This window comes from Labrus mixtus, chromosome 1, assembly GCF_963584025.1.
Source record: "Labrus mixtus chromosome 1, fLabMix1.1, whole genome shotgun sequence".
Lineage (NCBI taxonomy): Eukaryota > Metazoa > Chordata > Actinopteri > Labriformes > Labridae > Labrus > Labrus mixtus.
Window position 1 is genome coordinate 3,246,136 of NC_083612.1, and position 18,618 is coordinate 3,264,753.

The 18,618-nt window shown below is 43.3% G+C and overlaps 1 protein-coding gene across 1 annotated transcript in view; it reads left to right on the forward strand.

Annotated features, from left to right (window-relative positions):
• Nucleotides 1-754: 754 nt before the first annotated feature.
• Nucleotides 755-18,618, forward strand: part of si:ch211-186j3.6 (neural-cadherin) — a 300,686-nt gene continuing 282,822 nt past the window's right edge. Inside the window, exon 1 of the mRNA XM_061044393.1 lies at nucleotides 755-2,128. Within this exon, the coding sequence (XP_060900376.1) occupies nucleotides 1,075-2,128 (1,054 nt within the window). The 5' untranslated portion in view covers nucleotides 755-1,074. The remainder of the gene's footprint in view (nucleotides 2,129-18,618) is intronic.

The window sequence follows — 18,618 nt, forward strand, 5'->3', positions numbered from 1 at the left end:
ACATGGAAAATGCCTGCAGCTTTCAAGGCCCCCTTTTGGAGAAATACAGTAGGTCTAAAACAAAACACAGATTGTTGTGAACATGTTTGAATGCTGCACCTCTCTGTGACAAAAAAAAATACAGCTCTGGAGTTGTTCTGAGTTCCTGTTTTGAGCTACAAGCCTTTATTTTCTCCTTTCCCCCCTGGAGGCGTTTTAAGATGATTGATTTTTACATTATTTTAATCCAATAGCCTGACGTGTTATTGGAAAGGGGAGTGATGGATCTGGACGTGCAAGACTGGACATTGATCACTGGGAGAAGGGAGGTCGACTTGTTTCCCCGAGGATCGCCCTGACACACAAAGAAAAAGGGCACACACACACACGCGCGCGAGCACACTTATATGCACTTCTTGGCTGTGCCAGTGTGGGTGTCTGATGGCGTGCACGAGCATGATTCCACTCACAGCTATTGCTGAGAAGTTCATTTCCGAGGAGAAAATCGGTTACTGCTACATCACTTTGTAATGGATGCATCACGCTGTGATGATTGGGAATGCATGCGTTAAACGGGTTGGATCTGTGTGATTGCCTCGTGATAAAAGCACGAGTGTAATTCATAGTACATTTGAGTGGGCAAAGAAAACTGATTTTGTTATTTAAAAAAAAAAGGTCTGATTCGTCTCAAAGCGAAGCCGTCTGAGCACAGTTTGCAGCAACTCAGACGCAAGATGGATTAAACATGAGATCGCTTGAAAACAACGCACGCAGAAGAGGGCGAGGAAGGGAGCGGAGGTAAGCGCGCACTCGAGCAGTAAGAAGCATTTTTTTTTCTAGGACGCGCACAGGCAGACAGCGCTGCTGGTCAGACAGCACACAGAGGAGAGAGAGCAGGAGAGGAGGAGGACGCACAACTCAAACACGGGAGACAAAGTTCTCCTCTGTCGAGATGAAGTGCTGTGCCAATAAACATCTGCGTTCCCATTTGATGGAAGTGTTGGATCTTATCGGGAAAACAGGAGAAATATCCCAAAGGAAGGAGTGCACCCATGGATTTCTGTTTGGAACGAGCGCTTTAGTGCAGTGGAGTCAATGAGGTATCCAGTCATGATTTGGGTCGCGTTTTTACCCCTAATGGTTTCGTGCGCTTTTGGGAACAGGACCGTTGAGCAGGTGCCTTTTTTCCACGGGCATGTATTTGAGAACTCGCCTCCTGGCTCTCGGGTCAACGGATTGAGCGTCCCGTTAAAGCGGCTGAACTCGAACAGGCTGTGCGGTCCCGGGGAATCCGGATCAGCGGCGACACAGTTTAAACTCCTGGGAGACGGGAGCGAAAATTTCCGTGTCTTTGCGCACCACAACCGGGGGCACATTTTGTTGAAGACCTCTGGGGTCCTCGACCGGGAGGACCGGGCTGAATACGCACTGGGTCTTGGATTGTGTTGCGGGCAATGCGCGGGACTCTCCCGGGATGGGGAAGATGAGTCGCCGGTGGTCGCCGAGGTGGCGTCAATAAAGGTTGACGTCCTGGACACCAATGACCACAAGCCCACCTTTCCCGGTGCTGATGTGAAACTGAGCCTGGATGATGCCACTGCGCTCCGCACGGCTATCTACACGGTGAGCGCGCGGGACGATGACAGTGGAAAGAACGCGGAGCTTATCTACTTTGTGTTGCCCAAAAACGGGAGTTTTTACGCGGTGCCTAAAACCGGAGAAATACTCCTAGTGGACTCGATCCTCGGTCTGGACGAACCGATTAAGTTTGAAGTGTTTGCCCGAGACCGCGGGTGGCCACCTCGCACGAGCCAGAGCGTATCCGTTGAGATCAACCCTCGGCAGTGGCCCGTGTCGAAACGGAAAACTACATCTCATCATAAAGTGCACGAACGAAAGTCCAGGTCACTACTCGAGCCAGACAGCCCCGTTTTTATTAACGTGTCTGAGGATGCAGGGATCGGGTCAGTGGTGATGAACCTGAACCCGGTGAGGTTTCCGTCGCCTGCGTTTGAGCTCGTGGAGCCCGACGAGGAGAGCTCCCCGGTCAGCGTGAGCCGGGACAGCGGGGATATAGTCATATCACGGAGACTGGACCGAGAGACTGAGGCACTAGTGGAAATCACCGTCAAAGTCCAGGATAAGAGAGGTGAGCAAGAAAGCAAGGACGCACAAGTGTGTCAGAGCAAGCGTGTGCGAAAGAGTGTGTGAGAAGCAGAGAGAGAGAGAGAGAGAGAGAGAGAGGCGGCAATGGACTTGAAGCTTTGCGCAACAGTCGTATGCGTGCCCTGCGAGTCACGTTGACTGATGTTTTGGTAGAATTTGTCCAGAATCTAACGAGTCATTTCTCTTCTCTTATTGTGTCATATTTGTGTTTTGGATTCGTGCGTAAATACGCACGGAGAGATGAAAAGGCCAATATTCTCTAAATCCTCTGGATGCCTCGGTTATTAGACTCTTTATTTGGGTACCTGTGATCACCGGACCCTGGTTTTGTATCCACTGGGAAAGAAACTGTTTGAACCAACCGTGATGAAACAAAACACATTAGAAATAGCACCAGCATAAAGGTGTTTTATTGTGTTGACTAACGTTTCGAAAACCTCTGTCCCACCTGGAACACTTGTAGATTAAACCATTCCTAACAGTCAACGGGGTGTTTGAAATGTGTGGATGCCTGCATGATCAGGTAAAACCTCCAACACCTTGTCAGCTCTGCTGGTACTCTTGGATCCTGTTGCTGTGCTAAGTCAAGTGTAAGTCAAGTGAGTGCTAAACTCTAAGGTACCTTGCTGACTGAGTTTACACATCTGAGCTCCCAGGCGGCCTTATTCATGCATGTTGATCAGAGAAGATATCAGACTTTCCCCGGGGGTGTGGGGGGGAGGGGGGGGTCTGTGTGTCAGCCGTAGCAGAGTTCGTGGTGTTTACAATATAGGTTAAACTGAGTGACATTCATCAGTGCTGATGATGATTCATGTGCTGGGATAAATTAGGGTAGAGGGATTGTGTCTGCTGCAGCTGCCAGCAGCAACAGATGCTCAGATGTCAGGGGAGAAGAGCTGCGCGCAACGGCCACCTCTCCAACAGGTTAATTATCACCTGCGGATAGAGCAGAGCGTGAGCAGACAGACGGAGAGAGAGAGAGAGAGAGAGAAAGGCAACATGCAGCCACATTAGAATTAATAAATGCGTATGTGAATGGATGAAATTTTGGACTAATTGACTGTGACACTTGGCCATGGAGACAAAAATAAACACATTATGAAACAGTGTTATATTGACTCTGAAAACAGCGGCTGTTCTAAACATGCTTAGAGGGCCGGTGAGGGATTTTATTCTGTTTATTTGGATCCCCATTAGCTTCAGCATAGGGAGAAGCTATTCTTCCCGGGGTCTGCAGTTTGTATGGCATGGCCCCCATTTAAAATGAGCTAAATCCTTATTTGTGATTGCCTTGTCAGAGAAGAGATAAGGCCGATTTGGACTTGGTTTTTTTTTTACATTGCAGTGCAACACATTTCCTTTTCTTAATACTTTAAATATGACTTTGGACATCTCGTTTTGAGTCCTTGGAGAAATAGTATAAGAACATTAAAATGTTGCCATTCTCTTTTGTTATTTTTTAACAAGGAAACAAGTTTACTCGGGTATTAAGACACACAAACTATGAGTGGAGACAGAAAGGGTAAACAAGTGACATTCATTCGTGTGTGTGTGCTCACACATAGGCCACATTTTGTCACCCCTCCATTAGTCTGTTCCCCATGTTGGGTCAAATAAATAAACACATGTAAGAATTGTAAACATATATATATATATATATAGATTCAATTGATTGTTGAGAAAAAAATGATAGTCATTATTTTCACTGAGGTAATGACGTCCCAGTGATGATGATTGTTGACGTGTTGCTTGTCGTTTGATTGGCTGATTTGCTTCATTGTTGGTCTAAAGACCGGGCGGGAAAACATGAACAAGTGAAATGATGTATAATCGTTACAGTCCAGTATTGTAGTTGGTTCACTTTTCAAATCATGTCAATAAATCTCCTTCTTTGTACTAACATTAGCATAAACAAACAAACAAGTAGTGGATGGTGTTGGTGGCAACATTTCAAAGACTGGTCACTCCACCGTGCTAACTGATTATGTGGTTGATGATATCGCTACAAAGAGCATGAAGGAAAGTTAGGAGGACTTTATAAGAGGACTGTATGAATATGGTGGATTAAACTGGTGTAAGTGAGCTAATTCTGTCTAGTGCTGTTTTCTTTTTCTAATGTAAACTGCAGCTGGCAAGTAGCTGCTAGCTAGCAAGAGCTCCATATTGTTGTTTTTTCCAATGTTACTGTCACAATTATGGAGAAACATATTGCAAACATAAGTCCAAATGTAAAAAAGTCAAAATACAGCGAGAAACAAAAAGACACTAGAGCTCAGAAAAATCCTGAAGGGGACACAAAGAAGATTTGACATGTGGGGAACTTACACGAGAAGTTAATGAACATAGAGATTAAATAAATAGACATCAAAACCAGGTGTGACAAAGAAGACACCTGAAACAGAGGAGGGAAAATACACAGGGGATATAAAACACTGGGGTAAGAACTACAAAATAAAACAGGAAACACTGAAGACCAACAGTAACAACAAACACAGGGGAAGGAAAAGGCAAAATGAAACAAAATATGAGATACATAAAAATACAAAACTAAACCAGAAACTAATGCCAGTTACATCAGAGGAAAGCTTTACTGATTAGTTTTAACACCCACTGTGTTTATTTATTTTACTGTTCTGGCCTGTAGTTTACTTTTTGTATGAATGTTAACACAAGGAGTAAATTAAGCCGGACTTAATGTTTAATCTTGTCCCTTCAGCTCTACACTCTGTGAAGACTGTTTTTGTGCATTTTTTTTCATTAATCGTTGTTTGCACCGTCAAAAACCTGTTGTTACTGTATGTGCAAAAGGCTGTCGTCCTCATCGCAGCGGCTGTGGGTTCGAGTCCGACCTCGGCCCTCTGATGCATGTCATCCACCCCACCCTCTCCTCCCAACATTTTCTAATCTCTTTTCAGCTGTACATACAATCATAACTCATAACCCATGTATCTGTCTACCCGTCTTTCTGTATATCTTCACTGGAAAAAGCAGTTCCACAGCTTGTTCCATTAAGCCCAGTTAACAACATTGGACTGGAGGAGTGACCCAATCAATGCAACCTATTGGTCTCGGTAATGTGAACTATCCTGATGCGGAAAAGTAGCTGAGCCCGCTAATTTACTCTCAAAGCAATGCTCGCCATTTGTTACAGTCATTGCCTTGCAGAACACATCGATACTGATGGAGGACTACACATTGTCAATGTTAAATGTGACTCTTCCTCTGAGGTGAGGATCCGATTGAGTTGTAACTTATGTTCAGAGCTGAATTTCGATTTGAGGGAGGTACTCAGTTGGGCCTTAAAGGGGACATATTCTGAAAAATCTACTTCTACTTCATTTTTGAACATATATCTGTGTAACCTGAGAGTCTACCGACCCACAAAATGTGAAATAAACCCATCCAGTCCTTTGTTTGTGGTCTGCACAAGTCTTACAACACAGAGAAAAATGCTCCGTTTCAAATGTACTCTCCTTGTGATGTCACAGTGGGATTCTGGTAAAACAAATCCCCTCCCCTCCCCTGATATCTCCACCCATGGACTCCACCCCCAGACTAGAGCAAACCATTTGTGCCATTTTTATTCTCTCAGATGAGTGATGTCTACCAGGAAACTCCGGGGGGGGTCATTGCATTTAAAGAGACACACACACCAAAACGGAGCGTTCTGAGAGAGCTGGTTTATACAGGGTCACAAACCTCCTCTGGTGCTTGATTCATGTTATATTTTGACCAAAGCACAGCACAGATGTTTCATTTAGAGCACAAGGGGACTGTTTGAAAAGGTGGAAAAGGGGGATAATATGTCCTCTTTAAAATTCACCCGATATTCATATGGATGGAATGTCTCCAAGCAAGCATCCCAGTTTCAACCAGACAATCAAATGCATCCGCATATATTGTTTTTTTTTCCAGCATTCTGTCAAAAGTGAAACTAGTTGAATCTTTTTCTGACAGACTGCAGTGTTTTACAAATTAATGGAAATCAAACACACAGGAGACAGCTCAAATTACGCTCCTGTCAAGAGTGACTTCCCCGGGTGTTGGTGGAGGAGGAATAAAAACACAACAAAGTTTGATCGTCATTTTAAAAAGAAAATATTATTTTACGTGAGGCGGTGAAAGAAGTGTTGTCGGGCCTGCATTTTGATGGAATGAAAATTAAGTGCATATAACGTGTAATCCGGCTAAATCCAACCACTTATAATAAGTATGAGTTATATGTTTAGTCTAAATGGCTTACTGTACTTGAAGATTACTGACACATTACATATTGTTGCGTAAGTGGCCAAATCCCTTTATGTGCTGGTTAGTGTAATTGAATCTTCACTGTGCCTCGGGTGCTTTAATATATCTGTCCTGTGTTGCACGTTAATAACAATTTTCAAGAAAAGAATCAGCCAAAAATGATTTCTAAATGGATGGGTGTCTAGAAATAAACCCAAAGCCGACGTGTTTTAAAGGAAGGGGGCGAGGAAGGGTAGGCAGCGTGTTGGAATTTATTCCCATGACCTGACTGTTTCCTGCATCATGCCGTAAGATACAAGTTTTCATTTCCGGGCTTAGCAGCTTGTAGTGGTGGTGGGGTGGGGTGGGGTGGGTTAGGTGGGGTGGGGGGAGCTGGGCTCAGCTCGGTGTCTCAGGCGTGAGGAGCGCAGCATCAGTTTGGTTGTCGGTGGCTCGGTTGAAGTCCTTTAATCCTTCTGGAGTGGAGAGTCCTGATGGAGCCCCGACCTCCCTCCATCTGCTCGCATTATCCCTGTAATCCCATCTCATTCTCTCTGTCTGTCTCTCTGTCGCGCTCGCCCTCACTCCCTCCCTCTCTCGCTCACTCTCTTGCTCTCTTGCTCTCTTGCTCTCTTACTTTCTCGCTCGTATTTTTATTCTCACTCCAGGGATTTAGTCTGAGTGGAGCCACAGTTTAACACAGCGAGAGAGAGAGAGAAGGGGAGGGGGGGGAGCGGCTTTCTGACATGATTCTTCGAGAGACGTTTGTGTGTGAGAGAGAGGGAGAGTGGCTTGAAGTGTTGTATATCATGATCTACATCACTCCTTCTTGTCTGTCTTTGTGTGTGTCTCTTGCTGAGCTCCAGGAGTGTTTGAGTTTAATGTGTGGGTCTCGTTGAATCACTCACATCGAGTGGACTCACCCTCCATTTTGGGGCAATTTCAGGTGAAGTCTTGTTTTTTGTCGAGGTCAGGGTTAGAATTGGTGACAGTGAGGATGATGTCCCCATCAGTGAATGATAAAGGGGCATAATTGAAAATAGCACAAAGACAAAATATTAAATGTCGGATCAGGAATTTCATCGTTTTTTTTTTGTTTTGCTAATTTTGACCAACACATTTCAAAGTAGTTTGGTGCACAGGCAACAAAAGAGTAGTTGTTAAATGCTTCAAGAAAACACCAGATGGAAGATCTCACAATTAAACTAGGTTAAATGTCAACAGGTTAGTAACATGATTGGATAAAAAAAAGAGCATCCCAGATCAGCTGAGTCAATCTGGAGATAGGATGTGGAAGGATTCAAGATTCTGGGAAAGATTCTGCTGGGAAGTTGTGCAACGATTCAAGACTGCACTCAACAACTCTGCAAAGAATCTGGAGGTCTCATTGTCGGCAGTAACATATGATTGGTACCTGGTAGTCACACGGCTCCATAATACAACTGGCAAAAATACAAGAATTTCATGCATTGGCCTACACAACTTTTCTTTAAAATGAAATGCTGACATTACAGAGTGCATGGTTTTATACTGTAATGGCAGTGAGATTAAAAAAATGCTGTTTTAATGGAAGTCAATTGGGAATTTTTGGGCCACAAAGGTGTCCTGAGGGGAGTAAATTTGAGGAAGGCACAAGGGTTAAAGTTTCAGAGAATCTGAAGAAATCTATCTGCACAGAAGAACTCACCTGTTCTCGGGAATATCAGCAGTGTAAGAACACTTATTTTGAATTACTTATTTTTTTCAATCAGAAACTGTCCTGTTTGTCAGTTGTGCTTCAATTTGAATATTTCTGCAGTATTCATACAGAGCCAGCTGACACCTTTTAGCGTCAGTCAGAGACGTGTTACACGCCGTGGACACCTTGTGAGCAGAGGTGTGTTTTGAATACAGCTCGAGCTGCCAGACTGACTCAGTCACTGCTTTGCCAACATCAATGTAGAGAGGATGTTTTCCCCCACTTTGTATTTTATAACAATTTCCTGTTAGTCACACCAAGAAGAAAGACATGTTTGTACTTGAATATGTGAAGGAGAATCCGTTGTGTAGCTGTAGAGCTTTTTACTGTTCCTGTGGACTTCCTGTTGACCGGGGATTCAAGCAAAAATAATAACTGAGTTACCTAGTGTTTAAAGGTTTTTATTTTAAAAGCACATGTCGTTACAGCGTCACGTCTGGTCTCTCTGGAGAGTCTCATGTATCTTCAGAGGTTTAAAATGTTTGTAGCTTAGGGTGCCGGTTTGTTAAGCAGTTAGGTCATGGACCCAATGTACACCGAATGCACGTGATCTAAAAACTCTTCTTACTAACATCCAAATAATCAGTGAGTATGTTCTTCTTCTCTCTAACTGAAACGGCTTTTATACAACAACACAGCCAGCGGGACTCGAGCTTCTCACTCATTGTAGACAGTCATGACTAAAATAAACATTTACACAGGATAGACTTGAATTCTATCGATTTATGTGTAACATTTTGCACATTCTGCCTTTAAAAGCACTTTACAAATCAAATATGGGTTTAGAAGTTTAACTTTAGGAAAAACAAGTAGAATAGAAGTTTAAATACAAATGAATGAAACTCTTATCAATCTGGAACAAGCGGTGCTCTTGGATGTGCTTTACCAGGGATGAAAACGAAAACCAGCAGTTTGTCCAGTTTCTAGGAACTCAGGGGGCAAATGTCTCTTCTACTGTTGCTCAGTCGAATCAGACTACTGTGTGTGTGTGTGTGTGTGTGTGTGTGTGTGTGTGTGTGTGTGTGTGTGTGTGTGTGTGTGTGTGTGTGTGTGTGTGTGTTTTCGTGCTTGTTTTAGATTCTGATTAATGAAGAGAACAGCTGGCTTTAATCAAGACAACTGTCTGTTGATCTTACACAGATCTCTTCCTCAAACACACTCACACACACACAATGAGACACTGTCATGAGGATGTCTAACGTCGAGTAACGTTATATTTGAAACACACACACACACCGACAAACACTGTACCAAAAATTACAAAACTGTGCTTAATTGCGAGTACCAGGTTGTCAAATTACGGTCCGTATTGAGACAGATGGCGGCGAGAGAAGCCTGTTAGCTGCATATGTTAGTCATCTTTTGTTTATCAGGAGGTAACAGAGTATGTTTGCACCCTTTCAAGCAGCATAAGCAGCTCCTATACAGACACATGTATGCACACACAATGACTACACATGCATGGTTTGCTGTGTTAACCCCGCACACAAATCCAGATGTAGAGACTCTTTAACGTCTTCATGGCTGATTTCACTTCAGTTCTCTTTCTATCCCACATCACAGAGCCCATCACGAGGCTCTGCTCATCCAGAGTCTGTGTTTTCATCAAAGTTTCAGCCACAGCACGCTGCCAGGGATTGCCCTTTCTTCATTGCTTGAGAATTCTTGTTTTTCTGTAAATGGTTCATTAAGAAATATCAAATTTTAAAAAATCTGGGCACTGCCATCACAGCAATTATTTAGCTTCCAGAGGCATTTCTGATTGCTCTTTTCTCCCCACACTTCCCTCTCTGCGTCTCTGTCAGTCGGTTCAAAGCCTGAAGAGAGACACACAAGTCAGTTTGAGTTTTCTTTTCTCACATTTAGAGCTGTTACTTCAAGTCTTTCGCCAACGTTTTTTGCCGACTGCCATTTGTAGAAATCTCAATTCTCGGCTTCACAAACTGTCAAATGTGCTGTTGTGTTTCTGTTTTTTTTTTTTACTGGCACCATTCAGAGGCCGATGGCGAGTTACTGCTTGATCTGCTGTGAGCACATGAAGGAAGGAAAAATTATGTCACTTTGTTCGAGCAGAAAAGAATGAACAAATGCTTAGCTGTAAGGAGTACCTTCAATCAATCAATCAATTTGTTGAATGTGAGGCGCCAAGACACAAAAAAGAGCAGTTCTAGATTTCACTTTAATATTCGATATTAGAAACAGGGAAATGTGAGCTGAAATTAAAAATGTCTGTTTACGATTGAATAACAAAAAAAGAGTGAACTGTGATAAAAAATGGAATTTGGAAATATGTCAAGCCTCCCGAGCTTTTGAAATGTATTTGTATGAAAGTCAAAGCTGAGGTTGAAGACATAAAACATATTTTATCTGAAGTTGAAAAACTGAGAGAGGTGTAAGTGATGGTTATTTATTTTTACATGAAAGAAAATGAAATAAAATATGGAAATGAAATATGGACTTATGTTTCTTTTCAGTGGGTATTGTCATTAGCGGCTCAAAGGCCTTGGCAAATAAAGGGAAAGATACCGAGATTACAGTCATCCATCCATCCGATCTCTGGAGCCGATCTCAGCTGTCATTGGGCGAGAGGTGGGGTTCACCCGGGACTGTTCACCAGCCAATCACAGGGCTGACATATAGAAACAGACATGTTGAAACCAGAAGAGACAGTTTTGGTACAGGTGTAAGCCCTGAAAGGAACAAGTATCAGTTCAATTTGAATTAAATGGTAAATGGACTTGAGCTTTTCTAGTCTTCTGACTACTCAAAGCGCTTTTACACCACATGTAACACCTACACATTCACACACTGATGGTAGAGGCTGCTGTGTAGTGAAACCATCAGAAGTTACTAATCCATTCATACACATTCATACGGCGCAGACTAAGCGGGAGTAATTCGGGGTTAAGTGTCTTACCCAAAGGACATATCGGACATGTGGCTGCAGGAGCTTGGGATCGAACCCTCGACCTTCTGGTCGAGAGAGGACTCTACCAACTGAGCCACAGCCAAGTTGAAGTTGAGCATCTAAACTTTTGAACATTAGAAAAGAGTGAAACAAATTGCCCACTGAGGTTGTCAATATTAACGATTCTGCAGTACTTCTAGAACAATCTACACAATCTCTTATTTTAATTAGGTTGTTATTTTTTTAAGTGGGTCTGTTTGAGGTACTTGTCAATAGTAGATGGATAATGTTATGCTTGGCCCCTTCATCGAGACACTGGCCGGAGAGCCAACAGGGAAGCTAGGCTATACAGTACATCATGTACAATGGATTTTTTCACATTTGACACTGTGGTATTCTTTTTCCTTTACTTCTTGTTACACGGTCAACATCTATCCCTCTGCCTGACTTTGAAAAAGATAACCATGATGGAAGTTTTTTTTTTTTAATAGACTTTTCACTCCTTCCACCATCTGTCACAGCCAGAAACACTCGAAGCTTTGGCATCATCTGTTGTGCAACAACACAGCATTCTTCTGTTCTGTGACACGGTTCAGTTTTTTGGTAGATTTGCAAACACATCCAAACGCACTGCAGAGGGTCAGGACAGATTGAAAACCTTCCCTGAACTTGAAAATAATTGGAGACATGCGTGTACCCTCACCCAGCACTGACCTGCATGCCGTCAATGGTCAAATGAAACTTTAAAAGCTTTCAGACGTTGAATGTCAAATAAGAGCAGCTGTAGTACGTCGGCAGACATTTGAACAATCTGAACTTTTAAAAAAATGACCTCTCACAATTACTGTTTTAAAATGTAGGGACCTTCTGCTGCTCAGCTGAAAGAGTCGTCACATGAACAGAGATAGTAAGCAAAGTGGATCTATAGCTGTTTTCACACAGAACCTTAGAATCTTAGAGAACATTTCAGGACAGCTGCCACTGAAATCTTCTCCTTATTCTCATAAGTTCCTCAGATCATCAAGTTCCCCCATGCTGGGCGTGTTAACAATACAAACAAGTGGAAAAGAGCATATTATTCCATACATCGTCTGCCTGATAAGCATCATCATTCACGCCCACTCGTTCACAGTGACTCATCCTTATCATTACCTGCTGCATTCAATCTTCAGCTTTGTGCATGTGTGAAGACGTCACATCTGAGAGATAGACTGATAAAATGTCCACTTGAAACTCGTGTAGACTTCACAATTCTTGAATATGTGTAAGTGTGGTTTGCTTTGTCTATATTTAAACCTCTGTAACCACAGCTGTAAGGTGTGGACTTTTACAAACTAGAATGTCTCAGCTGTATGCAGCACTAAAACTGATAGACGCTGGGTTAAGGATGTCATGCTGTCTCAGCTCTTGTTGTATTTTTTAACAACTGGGTGAAAAGGAACTCTTCTCTGAAACTCTGATATTATCTGTTACAACAGTATTCATTTAAAATGTTTTTTTAGTCCCATCCAATTTTAAAAATGTGTGTCAATTTTCTGAGCATCTTTGGATTTTTGTGGCGGCTGTGGCTCAGTTGGTAGAGTTTGTTATCTCTCAATCAGAAGGTCGAGGTTCGATCCCCAGCTCCTGCAGCCAAATGTCTGATGGGGTTGTCTTATTGTCTGGTCCCTTAGTCATGGTGGTCCTATAGTAAGGGGCGTCTCATAGTCAGGGTCGTCTCATAGTCAAGGTCGTCTTATAGTCAGGGTGGTAGGGTGGTCTTATAGTCAGAGGGGTCCTATAGTCAGGGTGGTCTTATAGTCAGGGTTGTCTTATAGTCAGGGTGGTCTTATAGTCAGGGTTGTCTTATAGTCAGGGTTGTCTTATAGTCAGGGTGGTCTTATAGTCAGGGTGGTCTTATAGTCAGGGTGGTAGGGTGGTCTTATAGTCAGGGTTGTCTTATAGTCAGGGTTGTCTTATAGTCAAGGTCGTCTTATAGTCAGGGTGGTAGGGTGGTCTTATAGTCAGGGTTGTCTTATAGTCAGGGTGGTAGGGTGGTCTTATAGTCAGGGTGGTCTTATAGTCAGGGTGGTCTTATAGTCATGGTGGTCTTATAGTCAGGGTGGTCTTATAGTCAGGGTTGTCTTATAGTCAAGGTCGTCTTATAGTCAGGGTGGTAGGGTGGTCTTATAGTCAGGGTTGTCTTATAGTCAGGGTGGTAGGGTGGTCTTATAGTCAGGGTGGTCTTATAGTCAGGGTGGTCTTATAGTCATGGTGGTCCTATAGTAAGGGGCGTCTCATAATCAGGGTTGTCTCATAGTCAAGGTCGTCTTATAGTCAGGGTGGTAGGGTGGTCTTATAGTCAGAGGGGTACTATAGTCAGGGTGGTAGGGTGGTCTTATAGTCAGGGTGGTCTTATAGTCAGGGTGGTAAGGTTCTCCTGTAGTCAGGGTGGTAGGGTGGTCTTATAGTCAGAGGGGTCCTATAGTCAAGGTCGTCTTATAGTCAGGGTGGTCTTATAGTCAGAGGGGTCCTATAGTCAGGGTGGTAGGGTGGTCTTATAGTCAGAGGGGTCCTATAGTCAGGGTGGTAGGGTGGTCTTATAGTCAGAGGGGTCCTATAGTCAGGGTGGTAGGGTGGTCTTATAGTCAGGGTGGTAGGGTGGTCTTATAGTCAGAGGGGTCCTATAGTTAGGGTCGTCTTATAGTCAGGGTGGTAGGGTTTTCCAATAGTCAGGGTGGTCTCATAGTCAGGGTGGTAAGGTGGTCCTATAGTCAGGGTGGTAGGGTGGTCTTATAGTCAGGGTGGTCTCATAGTCAGGGTGGTAAGGTGGTCCTATAGTCAGGGTGGTAGGGTGGTCCTATAGTCAGGGTGGTCTTATAGTCAGGGTGGTCTTATAGTCAGGGTGGTAGGGTTTTCCTATAGTCAGGGTGGTAGGGTGGTCTCATAGTCAGGGTGGTCCTATAGTAAGGGTCATCTTGTAGTCAGGGTGGTAGGGTGGTCTTATAGTCAGGGTGGTAGGGTGGTCTTATAGTCAGGGTGGTAGGGTGGTCTTATAGTCAGGGTGGTCTTATAGTCAGGGTGGTAAGGTGGTCCTATAGTCAGGGTGGTAGGGTGGTCTTATAGTCAGGGTGGTCTCATAGTCAGGGTGGTAAGGTGGTCCTATAGTCAGGGTGGTAGGGTGGTCCTATAGTCAGGGTGGTCTTATAGTCAGGGTGGTCTTATAGTCAGGGTGGTAGGGTTTTCCTATAGTCAGGGTGGTAGGGTGGTCTCATAGTCAGGGTGGTCCTATAGTAAGGGTCATCTTGTAGTCAGGGTGGTAGGGTGGTCTTATAGTCAGGGTGGTAGGGTGGTCTTATAGTCAGGGTGGTAGGGTGGTCTTATAGTCAGGGTGGTCTTATAGTCAGGGTGGTAGGGTTTTCCTATAGTCAGGGTGGTAGGGTGGTCTCATAGTCAGGGTGGTCTTATAGTCAGGGTGGTCCTATAGTAAGGGTCATCTTATAGTCAGGGTGGTAGGGTGGTCTTATAGTCAGGGTGGTAGGGTGGTCTTATAGTCAGGGTGGTCTTATAGTCAGGGTGGTCTTATAGTCAGGGTGGTAGGGTGGTCTTATAGTCAGGGTGGTAGGGTTTTCCTATAGTCAGGGTGGTAGGGTGGTCTCATAGTCAGGGTGGTCTTATAGTCAGGGTGGTCCTATAGTAAGGGTCATCTTGTAGTCAGGGTGGTAGGGTGGTCTTATAGTCAGGGTGGTAGGGTGGTCTTATAGTCAGGGTGGTAGGGTGGTCTTATAGTCAGGGTGGTCTTATAGTCAGGGTGGTAGGGTGGTCTTATAGTCAGGGTGGTAGGGTGGTCTTATAGTCAGGGTGGTCTTATAGTCAGGGTGGTAGGGTGGTCTTATAGTCAGGGTGGTCTTATAGTCAGGGTGGTAGGGTGGTCTTATAGTCAGGGTGGTCTTATAGTCAGGGTGGTAGGGTGGTCTTATAGTCAGGGTGGTCTTATAGTCAGGGTGGTAGGGTGGTCTTATAGTCAGGGTGGTCTTATAGTCAGGGTGGTCTTATAGTCAGGGTGGTCTTATAGTCAGGGTGGTAGGGTGGTCTTATAGTCAGGGTGGTATGGTCTTATAGTCAGGGTGGTCTTATAGTCAGGGTGGTCTTATAGTCAGGGTGGTCTTATAGTCAGGATGGTTTCCTTAAATTTTGGCCAATACGCTGCATGGATCAGTTAAAACACCATCATAATGAAATCACTGATTACTGATATGAATCATTTCTGTAAAAAGTGAATAAGCTGAAAATGGACGCTGCTTCTGTCCATGCGCCTCCATTACTACATTATCTCTCAGGTATTTATGCAGATGTCTCATCTTAACAACGTGATTATTAATTCATTTCCACTGGAGAAGAGATAAAGCTGGACGGAGATACCTGTGATTCTCCGTTCCCACTGTTCATGTGTGAGTCTCCAAAAAAACTCATTATGCATAATTCATTCGAGCGAGAAAATGTGCCAAGATCAATTTTAATTTCTGAGCAATAAATTATATATTTTTGTGCTTATCTTTAATGGGATTTGGACTGTTTTACAATTCCACCTCTGCTCCTTTTATTCCAGACGTGTGCCGCTGAGTTACCCCTATCATCATCTGTGATACTATTTGATATTTAACATATTTTAGTATCATGGCTCAGTTCAAGCCTTAGTGTTTGATTCGCAGTGACCTTCATCATATCGCTGAAATGTCACTATTATAAATGTAAATCAGCGAGGCGGATGTAATAAAGTGGCGCTTGCAGCCAGTTAAAGCAAATCCACATCGTTGTGTAGCTTCTCTTTTTCCTCACTCCATATTTTCCTCTTCACATACATGACATCCCATCATCTCATTTCAACAAGTCTGAGCATCCATTTCAAAGTTTCAAGAATTATTTAAGAACCTCTCTAACGCTCAGTGCCTCTAAAGGTGAAGCTGGGTGCTTTCTATAAATACTTTATAGTAATTATACATTTTACCTCCTCAGCTTAATGCAGAGTGCAGAAAATAGCGGGTCGCCGTAATCGACTCCGGCTTCAAGCTGGTAAAAGCTCTCGTAAAACGGAGTGTTGGATAGGAACCAATCTGAGCAGGCTGTATAACTTTGTTTACACACAAAGTGCCGGTATAATACTTGAGCGATTTGAGGATCTGGGAGATGAATTGTAATATATCCTGACCTGTCAGAGAGTTTTATGTTTCAATGGATGCTTATACTGAAAAGGTGGGGATAAAGTTAAAGTAAGGGCAGAACTGTGTGCAAGTCTACTGGATTTTTTAAAGGTTGAATAATCCTTGTGTTTCACACTGGGCGAGTTGATGTGATGTGATTTGAATAACCTGACATATAAAATGGAAAACCTGGGGCGGCTGTGACTCAGTTGGTAGAGTCGGTCGTCTCTCGACTGGACGGTTGGGGGTTCGATCCCCAGCTCCTGCAGCAACATGTCCGATGTGTCCTTGGGCAAGACACTTGAATGTGATTAGTTAATTCTGATGGTCACTTTACAAAGCAGCCTCTACCATCAGTGTGTGAATGTGTAGGTGTGACCTGCAGTGAAAAAGCGCTTTGAGTAGTCAGAAGATTAGAAAATAAATATAATATACAAGCTCAAGTCTATTTATCATCTCCATTTGTTTGTTTGGTGAACAAGAAAAGAACAGCACTGATTTTTGTCTGGAAAACTATTGTTATCTGAAAGAGAAAAACTCAGAAAACATCCATCAATCCATCCATTATCTATACCGCTTTTCCCCATTCCGGGGTCACGGGAGGCTGGAGCCAATCCCAGCTTTCAGAGAGGTGGGGTTACACCCTGGACTGGTCACCAGCCAATCACAGGGCTGACGTAAAGACACAGACAGCCACACTCAAATTCACACCTACAGACAATTTTAGACTCTCCAACAATCTCCAGTTGAGATAAAGAAAAATCCTGATAATGCACCACCATGCAGCCGACTCAGACAACAATCAAAAGGAAATGAAACCACTGAAAATGTCCCCGTTGATGATTGGTGTCTCATGTTCATATCAAGGTGTTTGATTCCCATTATTGTGATAATTGTTTTTTTTTGTTTTAACACTCCTTACAAGCGTCATGTTAGCAGCACAATCCCCAACGTACAAGTTGATTTGCCAACACTGGCAATGAGAATAACGAAAGATAGCAACCTGGGAATCAGACCTGACAAATTCAACATTTGAAATATACAGAATAATAGATAGCGCTGCTTTCAGCTTCATCATTTCAAGGAAAACACCTTTTGTTGCCTGGATGTTTCCATAATTAGATTGTTCCAACAATCAACACAATGACTGCTTCAAAAGTCTGATTGGCTGACAGCGGTTTTGGTCTTTGATTAGTTGATTAAAACGTTCCAGACGAGCTCGCTCTCCAGTCACTCTGAGCGTGATTACAGCAGGATTGCTTTCCCGTGATCAGATATTTTCTGGAAGATACAAAGAACTGCACCGTTATTATTTTTTTGTTTCCAAACATGCCCCTAAGATGTTTGCGTGTGCCATCACCCTGGGGATGATGAAGGGTGCTCGAGGAAGCAGTCGAAAATAACAGGTTTAATTGCACTCAAGGCAAAGAGTGAGTTCACTGCTGCTTTTGTTTCCCCTGAAAGTCAGAACATTGTCAAACTCATTAGCTGTTTACTCTGATAGTAATTAGGCAAAGTGAGTCTGCCTGGCAGCATCCACACAAAGGTTTTAATGTGTCAAATGAACCTTCATTTATCAAAATAGACACACCAGCAGTTTGTTTTGAGCACCAGAAGAAGAACAGTGCTTTTCTTAACAAAGTCTTTATGCAGGACTCTCGTTTTGTCCAAACAAATTAGCTGAGGAGAAAATGGCTCAAGGGTTCAAAATAATTACTTGAATCCAGCGCGGGGTGAAAAAACGCCTGAAGAGACTTTGACAGCTGCATCTCCTCTGGGGATTTAAATATTTTACTCTTTTTCACGTGACAACGTTTTTTACCTTCTATACCCCACAACAATCTGTAAACTTTGTGTCGATGAACCGGGCATCTTTGGACTCAGTCCAATCAAACAACTCAAAACCAAAAAAATAAAAGGGACAACTTCATCACCTTCTGAATGTTGAAAAATTTGCACTGCAACGTTTCCCTCTGTGGTTCCTGTCTGAGCCAATATTCAGTGATGGACGGTGGTAGTTAATATTGTCTTTGGCAATAACTAATCAGACCTATAACATTTTTTGTACCAGGCTTTAAACATGTTAATTTATGCTCTAAAAATTGCTTTTTTTTGGCTGTTGTGTGTTTGTGACTTCTGGTGTTCCTGGAGCCAGCCTCAAGCGGACACTCGACAGTCTACAGGATTTTGCACTTTCCCATTGGCTTCATTTTTCAAGACCGGAGGTTGCCGCTTGGGTCTGACCCACCATTTCTCTTTTCCACAGTGATCTCGTTGGAAACGCTTCACTTTTTGACAGCGAGTTTGGCTTTACATCCAAGAGGCTGCAGAGCTCCCTTAGCTGCATTTAAACAAAAAAGCGAGATTAGATTTTTGATGTCGCCTTTTATAGCCTCCTACTCTTCAGCACACGTTGTTTG